General features: G+C 38.8%; 2 protein-coding genes across 7 annotated transcripts in view; one reads left to right on the plus strand and one right to left on the minus strand.

Annotated features, from left to right (window-relative positions):
- On the minus strand, window positions 1-9360 carry LOC137107654 (7SK snRNA methylphosphate capping enzyme-like). Of its 2 annotated transcripts, none has more exons than XM_067491439.1 (5): window positions 9219-9360; window positions 6663-8518; window positions 4017-4235; window positions 3751-3874; window positions 1-3663 (listed from the first exon to the last, which is right to left on the minus strand). In XM_067491439.1, the coding sequence occupies exons 2-5, from the start codon at window positions 8481-8483 to the stop codon at window positions 3629-3631; spliced, it is 2199 nt and encodes a 732-aa protein (XP_067347540.1). In that variant the 5' UTR covers window positions 8484-8518; window positions 9219-9360; the 3' UTR covers window positions 1-3628. The 2 variants fall into 2 exon arrangements, with proteins under 2 accessions (XP_067347540.1, XP_067347541.1); XM_067491440.1 differs by having other exon boundaries at window positions 8941-9279.
- An 83-nt stretch (window positions 9361-9443) lies between these two features.
- Window positions 9444-24206, plus strand: part of LOC137107657 (serine/threonine-protein kinase PAK 3) — a 38388-nt gene continuing 23625 nt past the window's right edge. For 2 of the 5 annotated variants that reach the window (XM_067491444.1, XM_067491449.1), the window contains exon 1: window positions 22290-22484. The gene's annotated coding sequence lies outside the window, so the exon portion shown is untranslated. Of the gene's footprint in view, window positions 9583-17036; window positions 17064-22288; window positions 22485-24206 lie in introns of those variants that run through there. The other 3 variants (XM_067491448.1, XM_067491447.1, XM_067491445.1) reach the window with 3 other exon arrangements.

The raw sequence follows: 24206 nt of genomic DNA on the forward strand, positions 1-24206 counted from the left end.
TCTAGATAGAATTTTAATCTATTCAATTGTTAAACACAGAAAAACATTCAGATTTATGTTGTTGTTCAGAGGCATTAAAATTAAAAGCTTCCCTGACAGAGGGGTTATTTTATTCCAACAGTTTTTCCAGAAAACTGATTCTATAAAAGTTAAGGTACATGTAAAACATCAACTTTGACCGCAAACATTTACTAAACTTGTTTAATTCCCTCAAGTCATATCTGTGTGAAATCAACATGGATACATTTTAGTGCCATTTAAAAATCATACACCCCTTGAGTTTGTACATTCATTGTGCAAGAGATTTACATTTCTAGGTCACCAAGGATTGACTATTACATTAGTTTTACAATTTCAAGTACTGTAGTGTTCGAAAACATTTAACAGATGAGAATCCGATATGTACTGATAAAGTATTTGTCAAAAAAAGAAGACATACTTATCACTGTTGTTTATGCTCCTCATATCTTATTAGGCTCAAGGTGTTTTTGAACATGAGTTTTTTAGAAAAAGGAGTCAGTTTCAAAAATGTTAGCATAGCCTTGCAGGGTTTTTAAATCAACAGCATAATATTGTTAAATAAAACCCCAAACAGCTTAATGCATCAGTAAAAAGCTAGATTACCAAATGCTGGAATAGGTCCCCAGTCTTATACGTACACGTAAACATGTATTTAATTTTGCAAAGAAAACAAAAAGTAACATTTTAAATTTTAAAAAGCAAATATTGCACAGAATAATAATGAACTCTAATATGTATTACTACATGTTTAGATGCACTAATAGTAATATTTCTTACTGGCATTAAATTCTGTAAATAAGTTTATTTTTGCTATGTCATTTCATTTGCACATTTTGTGGAAAACATCAAGGGGGGTACAAATGTTTATACAGCACTGTATAAGACTATATGAAATTTCACATCTCCAGCAAAGATGAGGTTTAGCATGGATACCTCGACTTCCAACTCAGGCCTAGTGGGTTAACATCTGTAAGATACCGCTGCTGAGACAATAAGGTGCAAACTTTAATATTGGTGCCAAAGCACAACTTAGCTTTAAACCATTTGTCTAACAAATAAAAAGCTTATGTGACCCGCAACAAGGAGAACATTTTCTATAAATGCAAAAAGCAAAATGCCCTTGAAATTACAGCAGTGGGGTGATCTAAGCCTGAGAATCCGATTGTCTTAGCTTAGGTAAAAGGTGTGACTTGTAGCCCTGTGTCGGATGGGCCAATTGAGGTTGAGGCCAATTCACTTTCAATTCAAAACATAACCTGAAGAGTAACTTTTGGGGATAATCAGTGTTGCACAATTTGTTATAAAAAGTTTGATGAAAAAGGTTTGAAGAATATTAAAATGTTTAGAAAAGGTCAAATGCAGTAAAACATAAGTTGATTAACAACAACACTGCTTTCAAATTGTTTATATAAAAAAGAGCTAATCTAACAATCTACGTGCCTGCCATGACACAAAAAAGCAAACACATTTTGCTTTTGCAGTGTACATACTAAATCGTTTTACAGAGCTGGGTTAGGACAGCAACTCCCATGACTCATTCACAAATTGGCAGCAAACATTTCAAAAGAGAAAAAAAAAAATAATTCTACAACAAAATGACACAAGCAGTAACGAACATATAATTGACAGCAGTAAAACCAAACCTGCAAACTTATTTACATTAATCAATTACTAAAATACAAACATGTGTCATTCATTATTTCCTTCCCTAGTGTGCTAAATGCTGATTGAACCGGTCACAATAAAGCACGATTAACTGTCCCCCCCCCTCCACTTAGAATCAAAGACGATAGATAAACAGTATGAAGAGCACGCCAATAAAGACACAATCACAAGAAAATGGTGACCTGTATGAAACAACGTTCCTTATGAGGCCAAAGACTAAGATTATTGTGGCATATTTTACCAAGTTTAAAAGACCAATTAAATAATTTGGCAGTGATACAAACAGCATATAAATATTTAAATTGTATTAAAATAAAGAAGCCATGGATGTGTTCCAGTCACTTTTAGTAGCCATTTTCTACAAATAACGGTTTTATTCAGCCTCTCAGAAGCTGAGTATCACTCAGCAACTACAAAAACACCCGAGTACTCCAAGTAATTTTTATGCTGTTTGCATTAATGCCTGTCCAGTTGTGATGATCAGACCACAAATAAACAATGTGTCAAATTTCTGCAGCACTGAAAACACTGCAGCAACAAAAGGCCTTTGCCTTAAACTTGAAAATCAAATATATTCTCTGAGCACCTCGTGAAGGACTGTAAACAATGTATAAAGTAGGACTATGGCTTAACTGTCATTTAAAAAAAAAAAAAAGATCACTGCACTGCATGCTACAGATCTACCTTGCAAAAAAGTCCTGGTGTGCTAAATTATCCTGAGCTGAATCAACATCTAGGTGTCATCACAGCTCAAATGTGTCCCTACAATTAGGGTATAGCTTCAGAAAGGCCTAACGTGCCCATGAAGTGAGGAGTTTACACTCAAAACAGACCAAACTCTTACATATTTGCCAATCATTAACTTGATAGAGCTCCTTTAAGCTGCACAACGCCATTACAACATGCTGGATGTTTGTCACTTTGAGCGTGCTTTCCTTATCATGCGTCATTACCTTTATCATGTGGATGAGCCCTTTTTCACTTCATAAAGTCCAAGGCTTTTGCAATTTAGGAGTTTTGATATTATTGATTTCAAAACGTGGACTGAACTTTTTCAACTTTGTAACAGTTAAAGGTTCTTTCAAAAGGACCATTTTTTCAAAGTAATAATACAAACTAATAATAGGGTTGGGAGATGAGACATACATTAGCATTTATTTAATACACTGCTTATGTAGTTGTTTTAAAATGCTTGATGCATCAGGATTAAAAAATTCAAGCATAATATTTAATTGCTGATGTACAAATTTTAAGCCATTGGTTACTGCTAGGCAGCTGGTAATATGGTGCCAACAACCCGCACCATGTCATTGTGCACTACAATGTAGCTTTAAAAAACAAACAAACAAACAAAAAAAACAGTGTGTCATTTGCTTAATGGCTTTTGGAATCCAGTGTTTGTATAACATCTTCAATAGATGTGTATTCACTATTAAAGTGGTAATGGTGGTCAACTGGATGTGTGTGACTTATCTTCCAACCCTAATATATATATTATGTTCGAAGATGTGATGGCACAGAAGAAAATGATTAAAGCAAAAATATATGGCCAAAGACACTTAAACATATTTTATGTTCGTGCATCGAAGTGGGGTATCAGCACTAGGATAGTCCAGGGAACTCATTACAGGAGCCCCTCTTTCTCAGTCTGAGCAAATGATAATGTTCTCCAGGTTATGCATCATGGAGTCCTATTCGAGTTCACTTCATACTTCAGGAATTGTAGTCTCAGAAAATTCCCAGTTGCCTCTTCTTGACTGATCTCCTCTTTATCCAATTCCACTTTTGGTCCTATTCTCCTTCCTGAATTTCATCTTCGGCCTCTGAGAAGCTGGAGACTGTTTAGGATTTAGATTCCTTGCAGTCCATGGCGGCCGACTGGCTTGTGTGTATGGTGTTGATTTAGGCTACTCACATTCTAAGATCTACAAGGCAGGAGCCGTCATTTGTGAAATAGGTAGACTGGCCTCTGAAAACCTGCAAAGAAAATTTAAGCATGACATGAAGCTACAATGGTAAGTAATAAGTACTGCATGGATCAGCAAAGAGAGATTATTTATTTACCTCTGACTGAACACTTGGGAGACCCAAGGTATTCAAAACTGGTGAAGCCCACCTCTGTTGTAAGGTACGATGAAAACTGATCAGGTTTGAGGCAGATGCTGTGATAATTCCTATTAATGTTGTCCTGTCATGTGAGAGGAAAAACAAATTACAGCGAAATAACCAAGGTTTAAATAACAAATAAATAAATAACTCAGTTCTGCCAATATCCAGGCAGATTACTATGTTACAACAGTTAGCATCACAAAAGCTCGGTTATTCCTTACAGTTAGCTTCTTCCTCCTCACATAGGACTCCCAAGGCTGCGGCTCCAGGATGAACTTGCCACCAGGACGGAGATGTCTGTACACTCTCTTGAACAGCCGTTTGAGGCCACTATCTCCCCAGTTCAGGTGAACCCATTTGGTAACACTCAGGCACAGGATCAAATCGTACTCAGGCCGCTGAGTCAGAAGAAGACTGTCATTCTCCAATACATAATTGGCCTACAGGAGAGAAGGTGTGATGAGAAAAACATGACTCGACAGCACGACTATTGCTGTGGAATTCAGCGTGATGTTATAAGTGAACAGATTTGCTACGGCTGATAATCTGGAAATTGAACATGTTTTAACTGTAGTCATGAAAATGTATTCAAGTTAGTTTTAAGTCTATTGGGGAGCAAGATGAACTGGTTTATCCACTGATATACGCTTCACTATAAACCAGTGGATCCTATAATTATAATATACAACATTTCATGTAATATACAACATTCTTTGGCTCTTAAAACATGGTGGCAAACCTACACAATATTAATAAACACACCAGGAGGATTACCCACCAAATTTCACTCCTGCTCTGCAAAAGCATTTGACTTACAAATAATGCAACATTAGTGTGGATATACTTGCTTGTAGAAAAGTGTAGTGTCAAAAGGACCTTGATGATAAATTGATCTCTTCTAGTCCTTTACAAGATATTTACCTTAAAAAGTCAAACATTAAGTGGATCTCAGCTTCTCTGTTCTGTTTATCCGCAAACCAAAATTTGCAACATGGAATGGGTATTTTATTGTATAAGATAACTGAGGGCTAGAAATAATTTTTATAACAGAAGCACTCAATGTTATAGCAGAAAGAAAAGTTTGTATCCTATCCAACCAACATTTCAAAACAACTGGATGAAAAGGTACCCACAGTACAATAAACAAATAATTCTGGCTAAATTATATCTGACAGCTAAGTGTAAAAAGATTGTATGGACTGAGATACATGATTGATGGTGAATCAGAAAACGCAAAACAGAGAAGTAAACTGATGGTGGGATTATTTGATCCAGATATCTCTCTAAATAGAACACAAATGAGAAGAGAATTAGGTGAACTTAATAATTACAAAGTAGATGACCTACAACTTTCAACAGTCTCACTTCACACAAGAGAAGGTGTGTCAAGCAAACACTGCAATCTAAATAAGCAGCCTCACATTTGTCTTGTCTTAAGGCTTTCAATTTACAGGACAAACTCTGTGCAGCCCCGGTATCATCTCTAATCCTCATAGGTGAGGAGGAAGCAATTATTGCTTTTATTCAGACACACTACAATTTCTGAAACTGACTAATTGATTTTGCTGTCTACCGAAGAAACTACAATACGATTTAAATATTTATATGCTGTTTGTATCACTGCCAAATTATTTAATTGGTCTTTTAAACTTGGTAAAATATGCCACAATAATCTTAGTCTTTGGCCTCATAAGGAGCGTTGTTTCATACAGGTCACCATTTTCTTGTGATTGTGTCTGTATGGAAGAAACTAGAATAATAAAACCCTTAGTGAGAACCTTTTACATTACTAAAAGAAAAGCTAGCAGCATACAAGTCACATTGTCAGCAATGGGTGTAATGTGAAAATGTGATGGCATCTAGATGTGCTTTTAGCCTAAATGCACCAATATTTTATCAAGAAGAACAAAATGCTTCCACGCTTCACTTTTTACCATCATTGTAAGCAACCTCTAAACACACTCACCAGTGTGTGCAACACATATAAAAATGTAAGGGTGACAAAATAATGGTGATTCTCTCCGTGCCTCACGATTATAAGATTGAAGATAAACTTAACATCAACATAAAAGGAAGTGACTCAGACAATAAAATGGTGCAGATGCTTCCTTATTAGAGGAGGTAGCTAAAAACAAGTTGACCCAGATGTTTAAAAATAAAAAAACCCCTATAGAAATAGAGGAACCTAGGTCTTTTTGGTAAAGTGCCGAGTATCTTTTTAAAACGATAAATAATGCATCTCACTATGCAAACTTTGACAATGACCCTACATGACTGATCCACTTACTTTTGCAGGGACTACACCTAAGAGCCACCATTTGAAACGTGACATGTCTTAAGACCATGATAAATCAATGACTCGTCTGTTTAAAATCAGTGAAACTCCAAACATTAACTTTGCATGCAATTCAAAGCTGTTACTCATTTTCCTACAAAGTTAAAACCATAGTAATCAGATAAGCTGGATGGTGCAGGCTGCATGCTGAACAGGAACTGACTGTGCGCCCAAATTAGAGACAAGACAATTATCATTTTTATTAGCTCCAAAGAGAATAATTGGATGTGCATATTCTACCAACTCCTCTGGTTAAACCAGACAAAACACAGAGTGTTTCCCTTAACATGCATCCCTTTTCTGGTGTTTTGTTGTTGTTTAATTCAAGTTCTAGATTCCGTATTTCAAGATATTACTCTAATATTAAATAATATAGAAGATCCAGACATAATGCAGTTATTGCCTAATTGTTTGTTTAAATGCCTATTTTTTTTATATTAAATTTGATTTTAACTTCGAACCTCCCATAATACAACAACAAAGCAAACTCAAACACCGTGTTCAAACATTCACACAGACAATTTTGTCTTACCTTGATGAAGGACACATTTGAGGGGAACTCCCCTGGCCGTGTGGTGAAAGTTTCTGTTAATGGAGGAGCTGCAATGGGTCCCCTGGATATGCGTAGGGACACAGGAAAAGAGCAGCTCACAGAATGATCAGCAGGGGGTGACTTACAATCTTCCTGCTCCATTTCCTCTGCTTTGCTGTCCTGCCTCTGGGTCCCTGTCTCATCTGTGTGACAGTCATTGTCATTAACAGCCTCTGCAGGGCCACTTTCACCTGTGACAGGTTTCCCATTTTCATTCTTGTTTTCATCTTTATTGTGCTTCTTTTCTATGCCCATGTGACTCTCATCTCCATCTCCATTCCTCTCTTCCTGTTTAGGGCTCTTTTTCTCCTGCATTACACGCCTGGCCTCTTGGGTCTGCAGCTCAGACAGATAATGTCTGATGTTCTTACGAGCTGCATGTACTAGACTATTGTCGATATCCAAGCCCAGTATGCGAGCAGGTCTTAGCATTTTGGCAATATAGAGAGTTAGGTGGCCTGAATTACACCCCAAATCAAGAACATCTTTACCTTCAAACCATTCTGGACGAAGCAAACGTATCCGCGGGTCTTCACTAGCGCCTGGGTTGCGGTAGCCATAATACTTGTTGTAATTTCCATACTGGAACTTCTTCTTCTGTTGTTCCTTCACCTGGCTCTGGGTGTGCTGCTGCTGTCGACCTCCTGGGCCTGTTTTGGAACCGCTCCTGGGTGCGTGAAAGGACTGAGAATGTTTTTGTACTCCTGTAGCAAAACTTCTGTCCCTAGACCCTAACATTCCAATGGGGGTAGAATGGGTTACAGGGGGTTCCATTTTGCCAGAGTTGCGCCTACGCTTGCGTCTGCTGGTGGGCTGGTTTAGTCCACCCGATATGGACAAAGTAGAATCCTCCATGGATACAGAGGTCACCTCCTCCTTGCAGCTGACTGAGCTGTAAGCCGAGTTGTTAGCTGATTGTTCATGAGATCCCTCTGTGATACTGGAGAAACAGTCAGACTCCTTGGGGGGATCTAGTGCGGAACATGAAGCTAACATACCTGGAGGCAGTGTGGAATTGCCAGTTTTAACCTCACCTTTTCCTATTTCTGACAGGTTAACCTGCGTGGTTGAAATCCCACTACCACTACCACCTCCTCCACCATGGTGTCGGTTGCGGTGTCTTTTCCTGCCACCACTCTTCCAGGGGGACACTAGAAAGCTGCTATCTGCTAAACCACTGTTCAGGTTCAGTGGATCTGTGATGTCTCTTGGGATGAGGATTTCTACAGGGTCTCGACTCTTTGCTGGCAGTGGAGAGGATTTAGGCGTTTCTGCATTTAATGCCCTGTTGACATCCTCATCCAGTAGGCTGTTAAGATTGAGTGGGTCAAAAATGTTCCCGCCCAGGAGGAAGTTGGTAGGCAGAACGGAGTCGCTTTCAGAATTGGCCCTTCTTCTCCTCTTGCCATATGTTGGATGTTTAAAATTAGAGTTCGCTGTGTTGCGCCGCTTTGCTAGCTTTGTTTGTTGCTGTTGCTTTGAATGATGAAAGGTGTTTCTGCGATTAATGTTATTCTCATTGCTTCTGGTCCTCTGTTCAGTTTTCTCTGAGTGGGTAAGTGTGTCAGTTGTGCTGGTGTGTTTAGGTGAGGCTGCGGTACCCAGGACAGGACAAGCAGCTGCAAAGTCAGGGGTGGTTGCGGTACCTTCCACCATTACAGATATTCTGCTGTAACCTCCCGTGCAATCGGAGAGATGCAGAGATGAAGCTGAGCTGGCCTGTGGGCTGCCAGTTTTAACAGTATCCTCATCAGCAGACATCTCACTTTGTCTCCAAATAGAACATGGAAGTCCCTCTGTGTGTGTAAGAGACACAAAAAATTTAAATAATTTAAAAAAGTATGATGAACACTGTCACTTTAAATTAGGTGCAGCTCTCCTGCTTTATTTACACACTTGGTACTGCAAAGTAAAGTTATTCACACCGGTTTAAGTTAACATTATTTCTGGGTTATGCTTCTGAGTTTCTTAAATTTAGGTTAGTTCCTGGTATGCAGCCCCAGGGGCACCTAAAGTGCTGACGATCGTTGGAGCTTCTCCTCGTGGTCAATAACCTTGTATTTCCAGGCTGGGATGTATAAGATAACCTTTATTTAATCCCCACTGTCATTTCCTAACACTGTGTTTCACTGACGATAAAAGTATCACTCTTTGGGAAGACACCATTATTTCACTGGGGATCTGACATTGGAAGCCCTTCTACTTAGGGGTTACTGACCTGAAAAGTTTGGTAGTCCCTGTGTTGGACAGGTATTTAGTTAGCAGGTTAGCTCCTGGCTTCTGTATCCTGGGCCAAAGACTGAAACGTCGAGTAAACGTTCCGTTCCACTTCGGCCAAAAAGCCTTATTAAATAAACAGTGAAGTACACACCTTGATGTGCTGCAGTCTGAACCCCCGAAAAATTAAGTCACATTTTAGACAGTGATACTATCTGCCAGATGGCCACCTCTTCGCTTACACTCAATAGTGCGGTCACATCAAAATAACAGTCTCACCTCGCAGCTCTCCCCGCCTCCGGCCGGACTGTCACTAACGTTACCCCGCACTCTCTCCGCTCGAGCTAACGTTAGCCTAGCTAGCTCCCAAGTGTCGCTACATCCATACAACAGTGGCAAGCAACACACACGCACAAGTAAGCTCAGCGTGGATATTCCGTGTAGGTCTGTTCACAGCTACGGCTCCTCTGCTCTCCAAACTGTCTTATCGACTTCTTCAGTCAACTCCTAGTGGCCCAGTGTCAGGCAGGTTGGTGAATAAATTATTCCACTCGCTGATAGAGTCGGCATGGCGGCGCATCCGGGATCCGAGCGGCAGCCCAAGACGGCCGGGGCGGGATCTCTGACTGGTGCTCGCAAGATGGTGAGAAGGACTTTGTGTGTAGGATATTATAACAAGCCTCACTGTCGCTTATGCTGTTCGACACGTTTCTCCAATCGATTATTAAGTAATTTATTGATCCAGCTAATCACGTGATTTTTTAGTTGGGTCATTCGCTCAGACTTTAAAAAACGTGCATGACAATTTATTTATTTGTTTAACGATTTATTTGTTAATCCTCCATGGCACATTTCACTTTTGTGCTGTATATAGCCCACAGGTTAGGCTACGGATTACAGGCTGTTTTATTTAGGATACATTTTCACCTCAGAAGCTTAGTTAGAAACATGCACATTCATATAACAAGCAGATTCTTTTTCTTTCTGAGTATTTAAAGCCTTGTCCGAACTTTATTTTCTTTCTCAGGTCTTAACACATAGCCTCTAGATTATATGCTGATATGAAAATATGCCTTAAACAAGAACAACAAGGACATTAAAAGAAATGTCCCACAAAAGGCCATTTAGGCCAAATTAGGACTAGATTGTATTAACTAACAGTGCGTTTTGGACAGCCTTAATGAAATAGAATGATTGTATTTTCTTTAAGTTTGATTTCCACGATCAACTGAATGCAAAAATCTTTTTTTTAACACTCTGCACACATATATGAGTAATTTGGTTGTATTCGATGTCAAGCTCATAGTTGGATTGCTCACAAAAGCATTGCCAATTTTACTGTATGTTATTAAGTCTTAAAGGTTTGAAGTCCTTTTTAAAGACGCTGGTGCTGTTGTTTACCACAGCATCAATTATGGCTAAATCTACAACATAGGCTTGTTCACCCTATTACTGTTTACCTGGCCAGTGTCTCTAGTAAATCAGAAATAAGAGCTCTTGTAGTTAACTAAGATGATTTTTTTTCTATGGTAGCAGCACGACTTCATGTCCCTTCCTTCTCCAGATAACTGTGGTTTTGCACCACAAAATGGCAGCTGTAGACAGGGTCTAATTAAAGACTAACATTTAGCCCTCAGGTTGAAGAGTGGACCTGTGTAGGGGCAGGACATTGGTCGGTGCTGCTGCAGCCAAAACATCTCTAGATCACTTGAGGCCTATATTTTACTGGACTTTCAGCCACATGTGTTGCTGCCATCAAATTCAAAATGAGCTAATAATTTCAATGAAATGTTAAAATTTCTCAGTTTCATAATCCGATATGTTGTTTATGTACTATTGTGAATAAAACATGGGTGGACGAGATTTGCGAATTATTGCATTCTGTTTATATTTACGTTTTACACATCTTCCAAACCTTTTGGGAATTGGGGTTGTAGATCTCAGTGTATGAGAGGGTATGGACAAAGGACCTATAGGGGCATTGAATTTGGGGGGCTTGTTGGAAGACAGAACACACACACCGATTGCACTGAAGTAATCTTTGGTAAAGGTTTCTCTTAAGATTTATAGTTTTTTATACTGTATATTATACTTGTTGTGTGAAGAGTTATTGTGCTGGTGCCTGGACGATTTCCGAATTTACTGAAGAGGTTCGCTCTTCTCCAAATAGCCACTAGGTGGAGACAAAATATGGCTTTAACTATGCAGAAAGTCTAACGTAAACACTTCTAAAAATTTTACACTAGTAGTACCTTATGTCAGCTCTTACTTCTCTACTTTTTAGTGTTTTGTGGTTATTATATAATGATTTTATAATTGTACTGCTGCAAAATGAACATAAAAGGTTTGGTTATCAGCATCCCATATAAGTAGGTTTATTTTGGAATAAAATCTAAATCGTTTGACTGTAGACATGAATACTATATATTGTGTGGTATGATTAATGTGTTAGAACAACAGAGTGGCCTCAATGCAGCCAGAGACAGGCTCCATGCACTAGAAATCTGCAGCTGTGACAACCATAGTGTTTATGGTTTTAGTTTAAGTTACCTGTAGTAGATTTAAAAAAGAAAAACACTACCATCCCTTAAGGAATCTGGAAATGTTTTGTTTTTAAAAAGCAAAGGAAAAATGTGTGTATTTATTTTTGCTGGTTTATAACAACTCTTTTCTCTAAATGATCAGGAGTTTCATTATGATAGCGACCTTATCAGGTCCAGGAAGTTAATTTATAATCCCTTCAACAGTTATATTTATTCCACCTCACACCTCTGTGTGACTTTAGCAGATTTAACTTTAGCTTCTACCCTTTAAAAACTCTTTTGGCCATGGGTAGCTAGATATTTCTCTCTTAAAAACCCTGTATGTATATACAACTAAATTTAAAGATTTATGCACATGAAAAAGATTTTACTGATTTAACCACCTGATGGTGTTTATACTGAAGGGTTATGATTAAATTAATAAACAAGAAATAATGCAACCTCCCATTCACTCAAAAAAGAAATCTCAAAAATGAAATCCTGCTAACGTCACACAACTATGTTGGCACTGTGGTCACATATGCCAAAACCCACTGTTTATAATAAAAGCCTCAAATATTTTGTATTTTCCCATAATGTTGTTATGATATGATCGTTTTAGGTTTCTTATCCTTGGAGCTAATATGCAGAAGCAAAATATCAACTGGTTGAATAAAAGATGATGTGGAATTCTTAAATATAAAGATAAGAAAAATTTTGTTTATGCAACTGTAGATGGGACTCTTTGTTAAAACAGGATCCTTATTTATGATATTCTTTAAGTTGACAGCATGCTCCCAATTAGGGTTCCAAATTATTGCCACAGACTCAGACTGTTGGTTAAATGAGTCACCCCCTCTCTAATCTCTTTAGAGGGGGAAAATAGGAAAGAGGGTACCTGTTCCCCCGCTTCTGTCCCTCTCTTTTCTCATGTTAATAAGGGTGCGGTCCTCGATCCCTGGGCACCATCTGCCCTTCCTCAGGGTTTGGGCCCCAAGCACTCTAGACATGCCTTATTGTTTGAGTGTGTCCAAGCAGAAAGTCATGAGTGCACATGGTTCTTGTTCCCCAAAAAGGCTCCTCCATCAACAGCACGAGCCTGCTGTTCATTAGCCCACATGTGACAGAGGGAGGTGACTGCTCATGTGCCCTTTGTGCAGTAATATTAGAGCCATTCACTGTTTATTCTGTAGTGTGTCCTATTCAGTTTTATTGTTTCATGTCACTGTAAGTGGGATGTTTGAACAGGCCAACAATATATAACTGTCTCATTCATTAATATATTTCCTTAAAGCTATTATGACATATTACAGACATTTAACCAATATGTGATGCCCTGAATGTAAAGAGGCATCATTTTCCCAGTAATAATGTGTAGTAGACAGGTGTGCAAACAAAAGACATCTGACAGTAATAACAAAAGTTCCTCATACTGCATAACATAGTGTAATACCATTACTTTTTAAATGGTTTTCAGGGTCACAGTTTTTGTAGTACACTTTATATACTGAAGTGAAGGTGGTGGATGGGGTCCTTTCTAATAAGTAGGCTTCGTTTCATTCTCCCCACTGAAGTTAGAAAATTGGTTGATGTGACAAATGGACACATGAACTAAAGGATAGAGGCCTAACTATTATTGCCCTTTTTTAAATCTCATAAATAATGGAGACTATAAAATGACAGATCAAAATGTCATTTGTAATCTCTGGAAGAAAAATTGCAAATATGCCACAATGAACTTTGATTACAATGTGTATGTTTCTGCACCATGTGAAAGAAAGGCTGATTAAATCAACATGGCAAATTATTCATAGGTGAATTAGGCGACCAATGAGACTTGTGCAGAGTCTCCTATTGATTGAATCGTGCAGTGGGTTTGAAATTTATAGTCAAAATAAAGATGTTTTGGTTAGGTCGAACAGCAGCCAGTTTGGTTACACTGCTCCCTTTTCACATATTCATGAAAACTACACCATCCTATTTTTTCCTTGTGGCCCCATTTGTGCCCTGTCTTTGAATCCCCATGTGAACTGACAAGGTAACCTCGCAGTTACCTGACCCTACACTGACAATCAGATTACGACTTTCCATCAGGCGTGCCCTCCTCATTTTCAAAGCTACATGCTGCTGGCTGCATTGAGATTAGTTATTGAACTATTCAGGCAAAGTGAAACAAGGCCGCTTCACAGGCAAAGCACACAATAAGCCAGCTGTCAGAGGGAGGGGCTTGTTCAGACCAGTGTTGTCATGGACAGGACTTTTGTGTTGTGTTGTCCTCTCAGAGCTGATAGGTGCTCCAGTGTGGGTCCGTTGTGCACTGATTAATATTGACACAAGGCTTGAGCTAGGGCAGGCAAGTGAGTGGAGTAAAAAAGTGCAGCAGACTATTCAGCACCACCAGGAAATGTGAGGTGAATATGGTCACTCTATGGTTTGGAATATCTTTTTAAATGAAACTAACCCAAACTAATTTCCCATAAACATTATAAGAAAATACTGTAATGTTTGTATTATCTCTGTGCCCATAGATACTGAGTTGCATTACATTTTGCTGTTTGACCACTAGCTACAAATACTGTGATGACATTTCCAACATCCTTTTCTTTTCAATACATGAATAAAACCAGAGGAACACCTGAACTTTATAAGTACACATACAGAGGCCACTCATTTGCTTCACCAAACCCGTTTTACATTCAGAAGTGTGTTTCATAGCATCTTCACTGAACATCAGAGCTGATGCCCTTGCAGAGTAAAAAACAGTGTTTTAAAGTGTTATTAATAACCCAATATATTACGGGATAAGCTAAAAGGACATGGACATGGACATATATATACACTTACTGGCTTGTCAGACATTGCACAATAATTAATTTTGCGAACCCTCATCAATTTAGTTCTAAACTAATAATAAAATTAAATAACCTGAAGCATTCTTATTCAAGAATTTTAATACAATTTAAGTAAATAGATCCAGATTCAGATCCATTCTATCTTTACCTCTTAAGAATGGATTTACCAAACTGAATTATGGGTTACAGCATATTAAAAGTAAATATGTATTGTATTAGTCAAAATAATATACCAACCTACACTACTTATCAAAAGTCATCACATTTGCTGTTTCCAGGTTTTGTGAACATCTCTAAAATTGATCAGTTTAGCTTAAATCATGTCCCAAGACAATTGCATTAATAGATATATGTCAGTGGGAAATTAATGGGTTTATTTCAGGAAATGATACAGAGTGACAGATATAGTACATCATTGATATGATCCAATCTTAGAAGAGCAAACCTCCTCAGTTGCTTTTGCACCAGATTTACGAGTAGCTTAGTTCACATTAAATATGCAACAGCCTCACAGTCATCAGAAAAAATGTCAATAAGACCCCCCAACACACACTCCGCACCCAATGGTGATAGCTCAGATTAGAGGTGTGGGGACAAAAAGGTTGCATTTGATGGCAAAACTAGCATTCGTGATCCACAACGTAGAGCAGCATGTGTCTGATAACATGCTGCCTCTTTAATCCTTAACATCTCGTTTGAATAAGCAGGTTAAAGCATGTAACATAGCCTACATTTAAAATCTTGGCAAATCAGACAAGGTGTTGAATACACAACATTAAACCATGCTGTAATCTGTAATTACTGTGCTAGGGTGACAGTGCCCGCATTACTGTATGAGCTCTGGCAGGGCCCTGTAGGTTAACATATTGATATGTTACCCATAATCAGGAAGATAGAGGCCTACTAACCTCAATAAAATCCCATTGGGGGTAATCTCTTTTGCCCTAACAAACACAACAAGTTTTTGTTAATGTAGCTGTATCATGGATGAGCATGACCTATTATCTTTGACATGCCAAGCTACCAGTGGAAGGCTTATAGAGGATAATCTGATGTGATAGAGTGAAGAGCGTTTAATACACTGTCCACATCAGCCCTCTCTGTCCATAGACATCACACTTACCATCACACTTACTAGGCTTAGTATGCTTTATTTGTTGCCTTATCCAATCAAAAACAACTGTAGACAACATTTTGATATCAAAACTAGAGTGAAGTTTTAGTAGTCACAAGATGTCACAGTAAAAACTGTTTGAATGAGCTGAAAATACTTTATGAAAACAGCAAAAAGCAAATGTTTCATTACAAATTCCACAACCGGATGTCAAGATTAGCTAAAAGAGGAAAAAACAGTCACAAGAAGCAAGTTAGAGGTGAGAGATTTTACTGATAATAGTAAGAAGCAATCTTCACATCAGTCTGATTCACCAGCACATCTCCTCTCATGTAACACTATTTCCTGCAAGGCTTGCATGTCTCTCTGAAGCTTCCCTCCACGTCTGCTCCCGAGACACAGAAAGCCCTACCATAATATGATAATCTAAACCATAATTAGATATGGTTTATACAGTAGTGATTGACCAGTGCTCTGATATTTGATTCTAGACCAAAGAAACTGTCATCTCAAATTTCGTGTTTCCATTTTACAGAATGATGCTTTCTTCTTGGAGTGATCTTGAAAGGATTAAGAAATTCTGCTACACACAAGCAGTGGTGAAATTTCACATATTGAAAACATTCATACTGGAAACACAAACTGTATGGTGTTTCTGTTGATGGAATGTATGACTAACCTCACTGATCTGGCCAACCAAAAGGTTTCTCTAGGAGAGCAAATAGACTGAAATGGAGTACAAAGCTTTATAGCCTTAAAATAAGGAAGCTACCTGAGCGTAGTCCAACAATTCATGATATTTCCCTTTCCCTAGAAAGCAAAACATTTAGTAAGAGAATCCAATCCAAGTTTGAATCCATTTAATTAAATACAGCAGGCACAGAAAGAGACATTCACAAAACCATGTTTACATCCATAGCAGTAGCTCTTTGAGGCTGTACTTTGTGGCATTGTGGTTCTTTGAGCTAAATGGTATCATCCGCATACAAACATGCTTACAATGGCAATCCAAAATCTGGATATTACCAGGTATGAGCACTTCATTTACCATTAGCTGATTTGTGCTAAAGACAAATTTTATCTGAGACTGGGAATGACATGGTATTGTGCTATGATGTTACAACACAAACAGCACATTCATTATTTTAAAATTTTAAATTAGTGTAAAAATTGTGACCTGATTATGCTGCAATACGAAATTGAAGGGATCAAACAGTTCATGTTGAGGAGGACACAAATATTGGAACCATTGTCCATGGGAATTTATCAAAATGTTATCAAGCGTCTTCGCTAAAGACATTTTTTTTAAATACACAAGCTATGACTCTCAATCCATACACCTGGAGATATTTGACTGGATCATTCAAAGTTTTGACCTGCTGGAATAATAGTTGTTGAGACGTAACACTAAAAATAAAAATGTTAACCTCAAACTACCTCTTCTAGTACTAGAGGTGAGGGGATTTATTGGTAGAGTAAGATTTATCCTCTTGGGACCCAAAACAATGTTTTTATTGATTTCTGAACAAAACCACAATTTTTCACTAACCATAATCAATTTTTTTTTTTTTTTTTTACATAAACCCACGCACACTGGACTTGCCCTTAGGTCTGAAGCATGACAATCCTGCTGTTTGTAAGTAGAATATCCACATCAACCACCTGTTTGCATTTTGCTTTCTGTTACTACATGTACAGTGCATCCAGAAACTATTCCCAGCGCCTAACTTTTTCCGCATTTTATTTACAGCTTTATTTCAAAATGTATCACATTCATTATTTTCCTCAGAATTCTACAAACTATACCCCATGATGGCAATTTAAAAGAAATTTGTTTGAAATCTTTAAAAGTTTATTAAAAAAAAAAGAAAAAGAAATCACATGTACATAAATACTCACATCCTTTACCATGACACTCAAAAACTCTGATGCATCTTGTTTCTGCTGAATCATACTTGAGATGTTTCTACAACTTGATTGGAGTCCACCTGTTGGAAATTCAGTTTATTGGACATGATTTGGAAAAGCATATACCTGTCTATATAAGGTCCCACAGTTAACAGTGCATGTCAGATGACAAACCAAGCCATGAAGTCTAAGGAATTTGTTTGTAGACCTCTGAAACAGGATTGTATTGAGGCACAGATCTGGGGAAGGGTACAGAAAGTTTTCTGCAGCATTGAAGGTCCCAATGAGCACAGTGGCCTCCATCATCCGCAAATGGAAGAAGTTTGGAACCACCAGGACTCTTCCTAGAGCGGGCCAATTCCCTGATGGGAAAGTCCTTAGTCAGGGAGATGTTTAAGGACCTGATGGTCATTCTGAAAGAGGTCCAGCATTTATTTGTGGACAGAGGAGAACCTTCCAGAAAAACAACTAATTCGACAGCACCAATCAGTGTGTGTGTGTGTGGCCAGATGGAAACCACTCCTCAGTAAAAGGCATATGACGGCCCGCCTGAAGGACTCTCAGACCATGAGAAACAAAATTCTCTGGTCTGGTGAAAAAAAGATTGAGCTCCAAGTGTCATGTCTGGAGGAAACCAGGCATTGCTTACCACCTGGCCAATACCATCCCTACAGTAATGGTAAATGGAAAAGGGTCTGAACTTATATAGCGCTTTTCTACCTATTAGCACTCAAAGCGCTTTACACTGCTTCTTATTCACCCATTCACACACACACCAGGGAGCTGCTATGCAGCTGGCCAACACTCACCGGGAGCAGCTAAGTTGGGGTTCAGTGTCTTGCTCAAGGACACTTCGACATGTGACCAGAGGAGCCAGGGATCGAACCAACAACTGTGAGATTGGTGGACAACCGCTCTACCTTCCTGCGCCACAGTCGACTACAGTAAAGCATGGTCCCCCAGTGTCATGCTGGGGAAGGTTTTTCAGTGGCAGGAATTGGGAGAATGGTCAGGATCGAGGGAAAGATGAATTCAGCAATTTACAGAGACATCCTTGATGAAAACCTGTTCCAGAGTGCTCTGGACCCCAGACTGGGGCGACGCTTCATCGTTCAACAGGACAATGACCCTAAGCACACAGCCAAAATAACAAAGGAAGGACTTTGCGACAACTCTGTGAAGGCCCTTGAGTGGCCCAGCCAGAGCCAAGACTTGAACGCGATTGAAAATCTCTGGGGAGATCTGAAAATGGCTTCGCACCAACTCTCCCCATCCAACCTGATAGAGCTTGAGAGGTACTGCAAAGAAGAATGGGAGAAACTCCCCAAAAATATGTGCCAAGCTTGTAGCATCATACTTGAAAAGATTTAAGGCTGTAATTGGGGCTAAAGGTGATGAATACTTATTTACTTTTGCTTTTTAATACATTTGCAAAGATTTCAAACAAACTTGTCATTCACATTCACGTTGTCATTATGGAGTATTAAATAAATTATGAATTTAATCAGTTTCAAAAGAGGCTGTAACATAACAATGTGCAAAACGTTAAGCGCTGGTAATACTTTCTGGATGCACCGTAACACACTTGCACTAGCTGCAGTACAAAGTCTATGACCTTTCACTGTTCCCAACCCACTTTCATATTTATTTTGTCAAGTCCTGTTACATCTGTGTGGACCAATAAAAATGAATATCAAGCCTTAAGCATTATGTGTAGACTACGTCTGTGCAGTTATGTAAGTGTAGGTGTCTCTGTGTGTGTGTGTGTGTGTGTGTGTGTGTGTGTGTGTGTGTGTGTGTGTGTGTGTGTGTGTGTGTGTGTGTGTGTGTGTGTGTGTGTGTGTGTGTGTGTGTGTGTGTGTGTGTGTGTGTGTGTGTGGTGGGCCCGTATTATGGGACATAAATGTATCGACTGACTGGTGGAGGCTGACATGAGGTAAATACAGCAACAGCTCTGTTAATGAGCTACAACGCCAATTCAAAAAAGTCGGGACGATGTGTAAAACTTCAAAATAAAAAAAGAGAATGTTAGGATTTGTAAATCTCATTAATTAATATTTTATTCACAATAGGACAAAAACAAAATATCAAATGTTGAAACTGAGACATTTTACCATTTCATGGAAAATTGCTCATTTTTAACTTGATGGCAGCAACACATTTAAAAGAAAATTTAAACATGGTGATGTTTAACATTGTGTAGCATCTCCTCTTCTTTTACCCACTGTCTGTAAATGTCTGGGAAGTGAGGAGACCAGTTGCTGGAGTTTTAGGAGATGAATGTTGTCCCATTCTTGTCTGATGCAGGATTCTAGCCGCTCAACAGTCCTGGTAATAATTTTATGATGCACCAAATGTTTTCTATTGGTGAAAGGGCTTGGAGTTTTGCTGTTGTGATGGATGCACTATGTGGTTTAGCATTGTCTTGCTGAAATATGCAAGACCTTCCCTGAAAGAGACATTGTCTGGTTGGGAGCAGATGTTGCTCTGAAACCTCTATGTACTTTTCAGCATTGACTTTCCAGATGTGTAAGCTGCTCACGCCAAAGGCACTAATGCACCCCCATGCCATCACATATGTAGGATTTTGAACCGTCGGCTGATAACAAGCTGCATGGTCCTCTCCTCTTTAGTTCTCTGGACACGGCATCCATGGTTTCCAAAAACAATTTCAATTTTTGAATAATCTGACCACAGAACTGTTTTTCATCTTGTGTCAGACCATTTTAAATGAGCTTTGGCCTGGAGAACTCTGCTGCATTTCTGGATCGTGTTCACATGTCTTCTTCATTGCATAACACAGCTTTAACTTACATTTGTGGATTGAACAACTGTGTCCTCCGACAGTGATTTCTGGAAGTGTTCCTGAGCCCATGCAGTGATGTCCAGTAGATAATCAGGCCTGTTTTTAGTGCCACCTGAGGGCCCAAAGATCACATCCAGTTTTAAACATCGGCCTTGTCCCTTGCGCGCAGATATTTCTCTTGATTCTCTGAATCTTGATATTATACACAGTAGATGGTGGGATCTTCAAAGTCTTCACAATTTTACATTGAGGAACATTTTACTGAAATTGTTCCACAATTTCTAGATTTTTTGTCACAGATTGGTGAACCTCCGCCCATTTTAAATTCAAGAGGCTCTGCCTCTCTGAAATGCTCCTTTTATACCAATTGCCAATTAACCAAATTACGTATCAAATGCACTCCCTTTGTTTTTTATTTGCATGAACATTTTCCATGAAAATATGTTTATATTCTATTGTAATTAAAATATGGATTGATGAGATTTGCAAATAATTGCATTGCAATGTTTTTATTTAAATTTTACACATTGTCACAACTTTCTTTGAATTGAGGTTCTAACAGCCTTTTGTAAAAAATATCCTGATCTTTACATTATTGTCCATGGCATATTGTGATTAAGTTCAATGGGGAAAAAGCCCTGGATATTTACAGCTGCAAAAGACATAAATTACTCAGGGGCTAGTATTATCTGAAATGTTTCTGTTTTTTGTACTTTAAGGGCTTTGTGATCAACAGTAGATGTTTTGTCTCAAATCCAAAAAAGTTTTGATACTTTTCTTCTATAATTGTGCCTTAAAGCCTCAATGTAAATATACTGCAGTCCTTAGTGTCAGTTGTCAGGAGTGTGCATTACAATTTTTAAATACCAGTCTTACCAATTTTCTTTAAGTTTGTCTATTTTGTCAGAGTTCAGTGTGGTTTTGCTATTGCAAGACAGTGGTGTGGCAAAGCTGGAGAAAAACAATCATATTATGATAATATATTTCAAATCCTAAAGGCATCAGAAAATGATTGTATTCTGTTTTGTTGTAAACATTCTGATAATATTATTTTTGTTTATTTAAAAAAAAAAAATACCGTAACCACCTTCTGATGTAAAGAATGGGTTATAAGGAGTACTCCTCTTGTAATCATCAGGTTCTCCATTTGAGTGAACATTGCCACTGAACAGCCATATTACTCTCTGATAAGGAGTCGACATTACAGGAGTTGTCAAGACAACCAGTCATGATTCACAGAGCCTCCACCTTGGGCTAGAACCACTAGCCATGAGACTGAGCAGATGCTGTGCCTGTCAGCCAATCACAGGTCCGATTGAGGAAAAAGATGACATCATAGGCAAATCAGGGCAAACGCACCAAAAACGTCTTTTTTGGTTGTTGTTTCCGCCTGCTCATAAATCTGGATTTCCTTTCATACACTGAAGATAGTTTTTAGGTTTAATTTAAATTTCAAGAAAGGAATTGGTTTTTAAATCTCTTTAATTTTGTTTTAATTATGCAATTCTTTTCAAATTTGAAACTGGCCTTGATTAAAAATAAACATAACAATTGTTCTTTTTCTTTCTTTTTGATGGCTGTCAAGACATTGTGTGATGAAAAATTTGCATTATGACAAATTAACCCAAATTAACATCATGTCAACGGTAGATGGTTCGTCAGAAAAAGCAGTACTGCACAGAAGGTCTGCAATTTTCCAAGTTAAATAAATCTATATTCAATACATTTGGGACTCTCATTTGATCAATATTTAGTGATGTACAACAGTACAATGTTATTTTGAAACTAAATATTATTCTCTAAATAAATATATATAATTTCCTAAATATGACAGGTGGTGATAAATTCAAAAAATACTTAAGATGCATAGACCCTATTTTAGCATGCCATTTCTAGCATGCGATTTGTTGAATTGAAGGCGTTATGTAAAGTTTTATTGTGTAAAGTGTTACAGCAACATAGACTAGCTTTCATCCCACTAAGGACTTTTCCCATCCCTCCTTGCTGTCTCATTCAGCAGGTTTAGTCTGTTAAACATCAAACCAACTGTGTCTGCCCGTTGGCTGCCTCCTCCCCCAGACCTGCTGTCTGCATTAATATTCGACCTCTCAGCCAATGGGCAAAGCAGGGTGGATGACATCATGGGCTAGGGAACAGTGAGCAGCCAGTTAAGCATCCAGCCTGCCGAACAAGCTTGCTTTTAGGGTCAGGAACTGGTCTGACAAGAGAATGGCAGTCCTGCCTTTAAACTGTCATTAGGACTTTACGGTTGACGATGAATCTACCACAGCTTCAGGCTCAAAGGCGAAACACTAATCAAGAGAATGTGAAGACATATTTCAGGTAATTCCCTCTCTATGTATGCAATAAGGGATGTGAAGCAGGGAGGCAGAGGAGGGAGGAGAGGAGGAGGAGAAGTGGGCGGCTGTGTATGTAGGGGTGCTTTGTAGTATATATATATATATATATATATATATATATATATATATAAAAGCTCTTCTTCCACTCTGCATTGAACCCTGCCAAGGAGGCAGCTGTTTCATCAACATTCGGTTTGTGAGTGCGAGATGGAAATGGATGCCACCATCAGATGTGCTGTTCGTATTTTGTATGATCACATATCCCCCTCTGCATCACAGCATCTCTGTTTGCACTCCCTTGTACCTCACAAATAGCATCTTCAGTGATGGGGAGGTGTTAGAGTCAATGGTGGCATTTGTATGGGCCTTGTATCTATGTGTGTGTGTGTGCGTGTGCGTGTGTGTGTCAGTCCTGAAGAAATGCACCAGCTGCAGTGCCAACACTGGAACAAAAAAGCAATGCTATTTTGGGTCCGTAGACCCGAGGCTGATGGATGAATCTGAGCTGTGTATGCAGTAGATGGCGGTTCATGGATGGATAATATGCTGATGGATGCTCTTTTGTTATGTCTGCATTGCCTAACTTACGGCCTTCTAGGGTGAATTTCATGAAGTAATTGCCTGTATTTACATTTCTGTATATTAGTGGCCACACACAGAACAGCGATTTGACTCTGTCTCCTGACTGCAACATGGATGTGTGTAGCAGTTTCATGGCGGCTGTAGTGACAGGGAGAAATACAACATCTGGTCACCTGACTTCATTGGGGATCAGAGTGGGGGTGGGGGCCAGTCCTGTGAAAGCCGAGCTATTCTGCCTCAGATTCTTTAACAACCATCGGTGGTGAAGGAGGATGCAAGGAGTGACTACAGTACGAGCTGTGGGTGATGTGTGTATCCCCATCACTTGAATTCATTTAGATTGCAGTGTCAGAGCCAAAAGAGAATGAGTGAGAGATTTCTCTGTCAGTAGGCGCAGTCATCCTCCAGTTTGTGAGAAACAGGGCCTGATGGGAGACCTGTTGTCTGGCTGTCGTGTGAAAAAAGGATATTAGGAGTCAGTGTCAGTGACTGAGGGTGTGTGAGATGATTGTGGAGGGGGATTGGGGGATGGGAAACTGAAGGTGCTTCTCCTTTTCAAACACTGGCCTGTTATATTGATATGCTTCTCTGTTCAACACTGATGTACTTGTCCAGTCAACACAGTGGCTGCACATTCTTCCTTCACTTTCTTCATCCATGGATTTGTACTATGTCTATTGCTATATTTTTGCATGGGGATATTAAGGTGATTAAAACCTAACCACCACCACCATGGCCACTGCTCTCCCTTTTCTCAGTTTAAACCATGATGTGATTTTCTAAACTGCTGTTTTTATCTGAAAAAAAAAAATAAAATTGTCAGTGTACATCCAGGCAGTATAGACAGGCCTAGATCAGGAATCACATCAGATCAGAGTCTCCACTCTGAATTTTAGTTGCTGTATCTCACATGCCATATGCATGGTATATTCATCACACATTTATCTCCACAGGCCAATTAGAGGAAGCTGGACAATGAAAAGCTTTGTATTCTGCATCTCAGTATGGGTTTGTGTTTTCCACCAGTTGAAAGTATTAATCCCTGTATAGCTTATTTTCTCTGTCTAGGTTACATGCACCTCATGAAAATTTTATATTGCAAAGAAAGAACATAGACATACGC

The sequence above is a fragment of the Channa argus genome, chromosome 22 (genome assembly GCF_033026475.1).
Source record: "Channa argus isolate prfri chromosome 22, Channa argus male v1.0, whole genome shotgun sequence".
Lineage (NCBI taxonomy): Eukaryota > Metazoa > Chordata > Actinopteri > Anabantiformes > Channidae > Channa > Channa argus.

Bases quoted from the DNA above. Each gene is read 5' to 3' on its own strand.
- LOC137107654 (XM_067491439.1), bottom strand. From the start codon at position 8,483: ATGTCTGCTGATGAGGATACTGTTAAAACTGGCAGCCCACAGGCCAGC. The intron at 4,236-6,662 runs GTAAGACAAAAT...TCTCTCCTGTAG, and splicing joins CAAATGTGTCCTTCATCAAG to GCCAATTATGTATTGGAGAA. The intron at 3,664-3,750 runs GTAAATAAATAA...TTTTCTTTGCAG, and splicing joins TCCCAAGTGTTCAGTCAGAG to GTTTTCAGAGGCCAGTCTAC.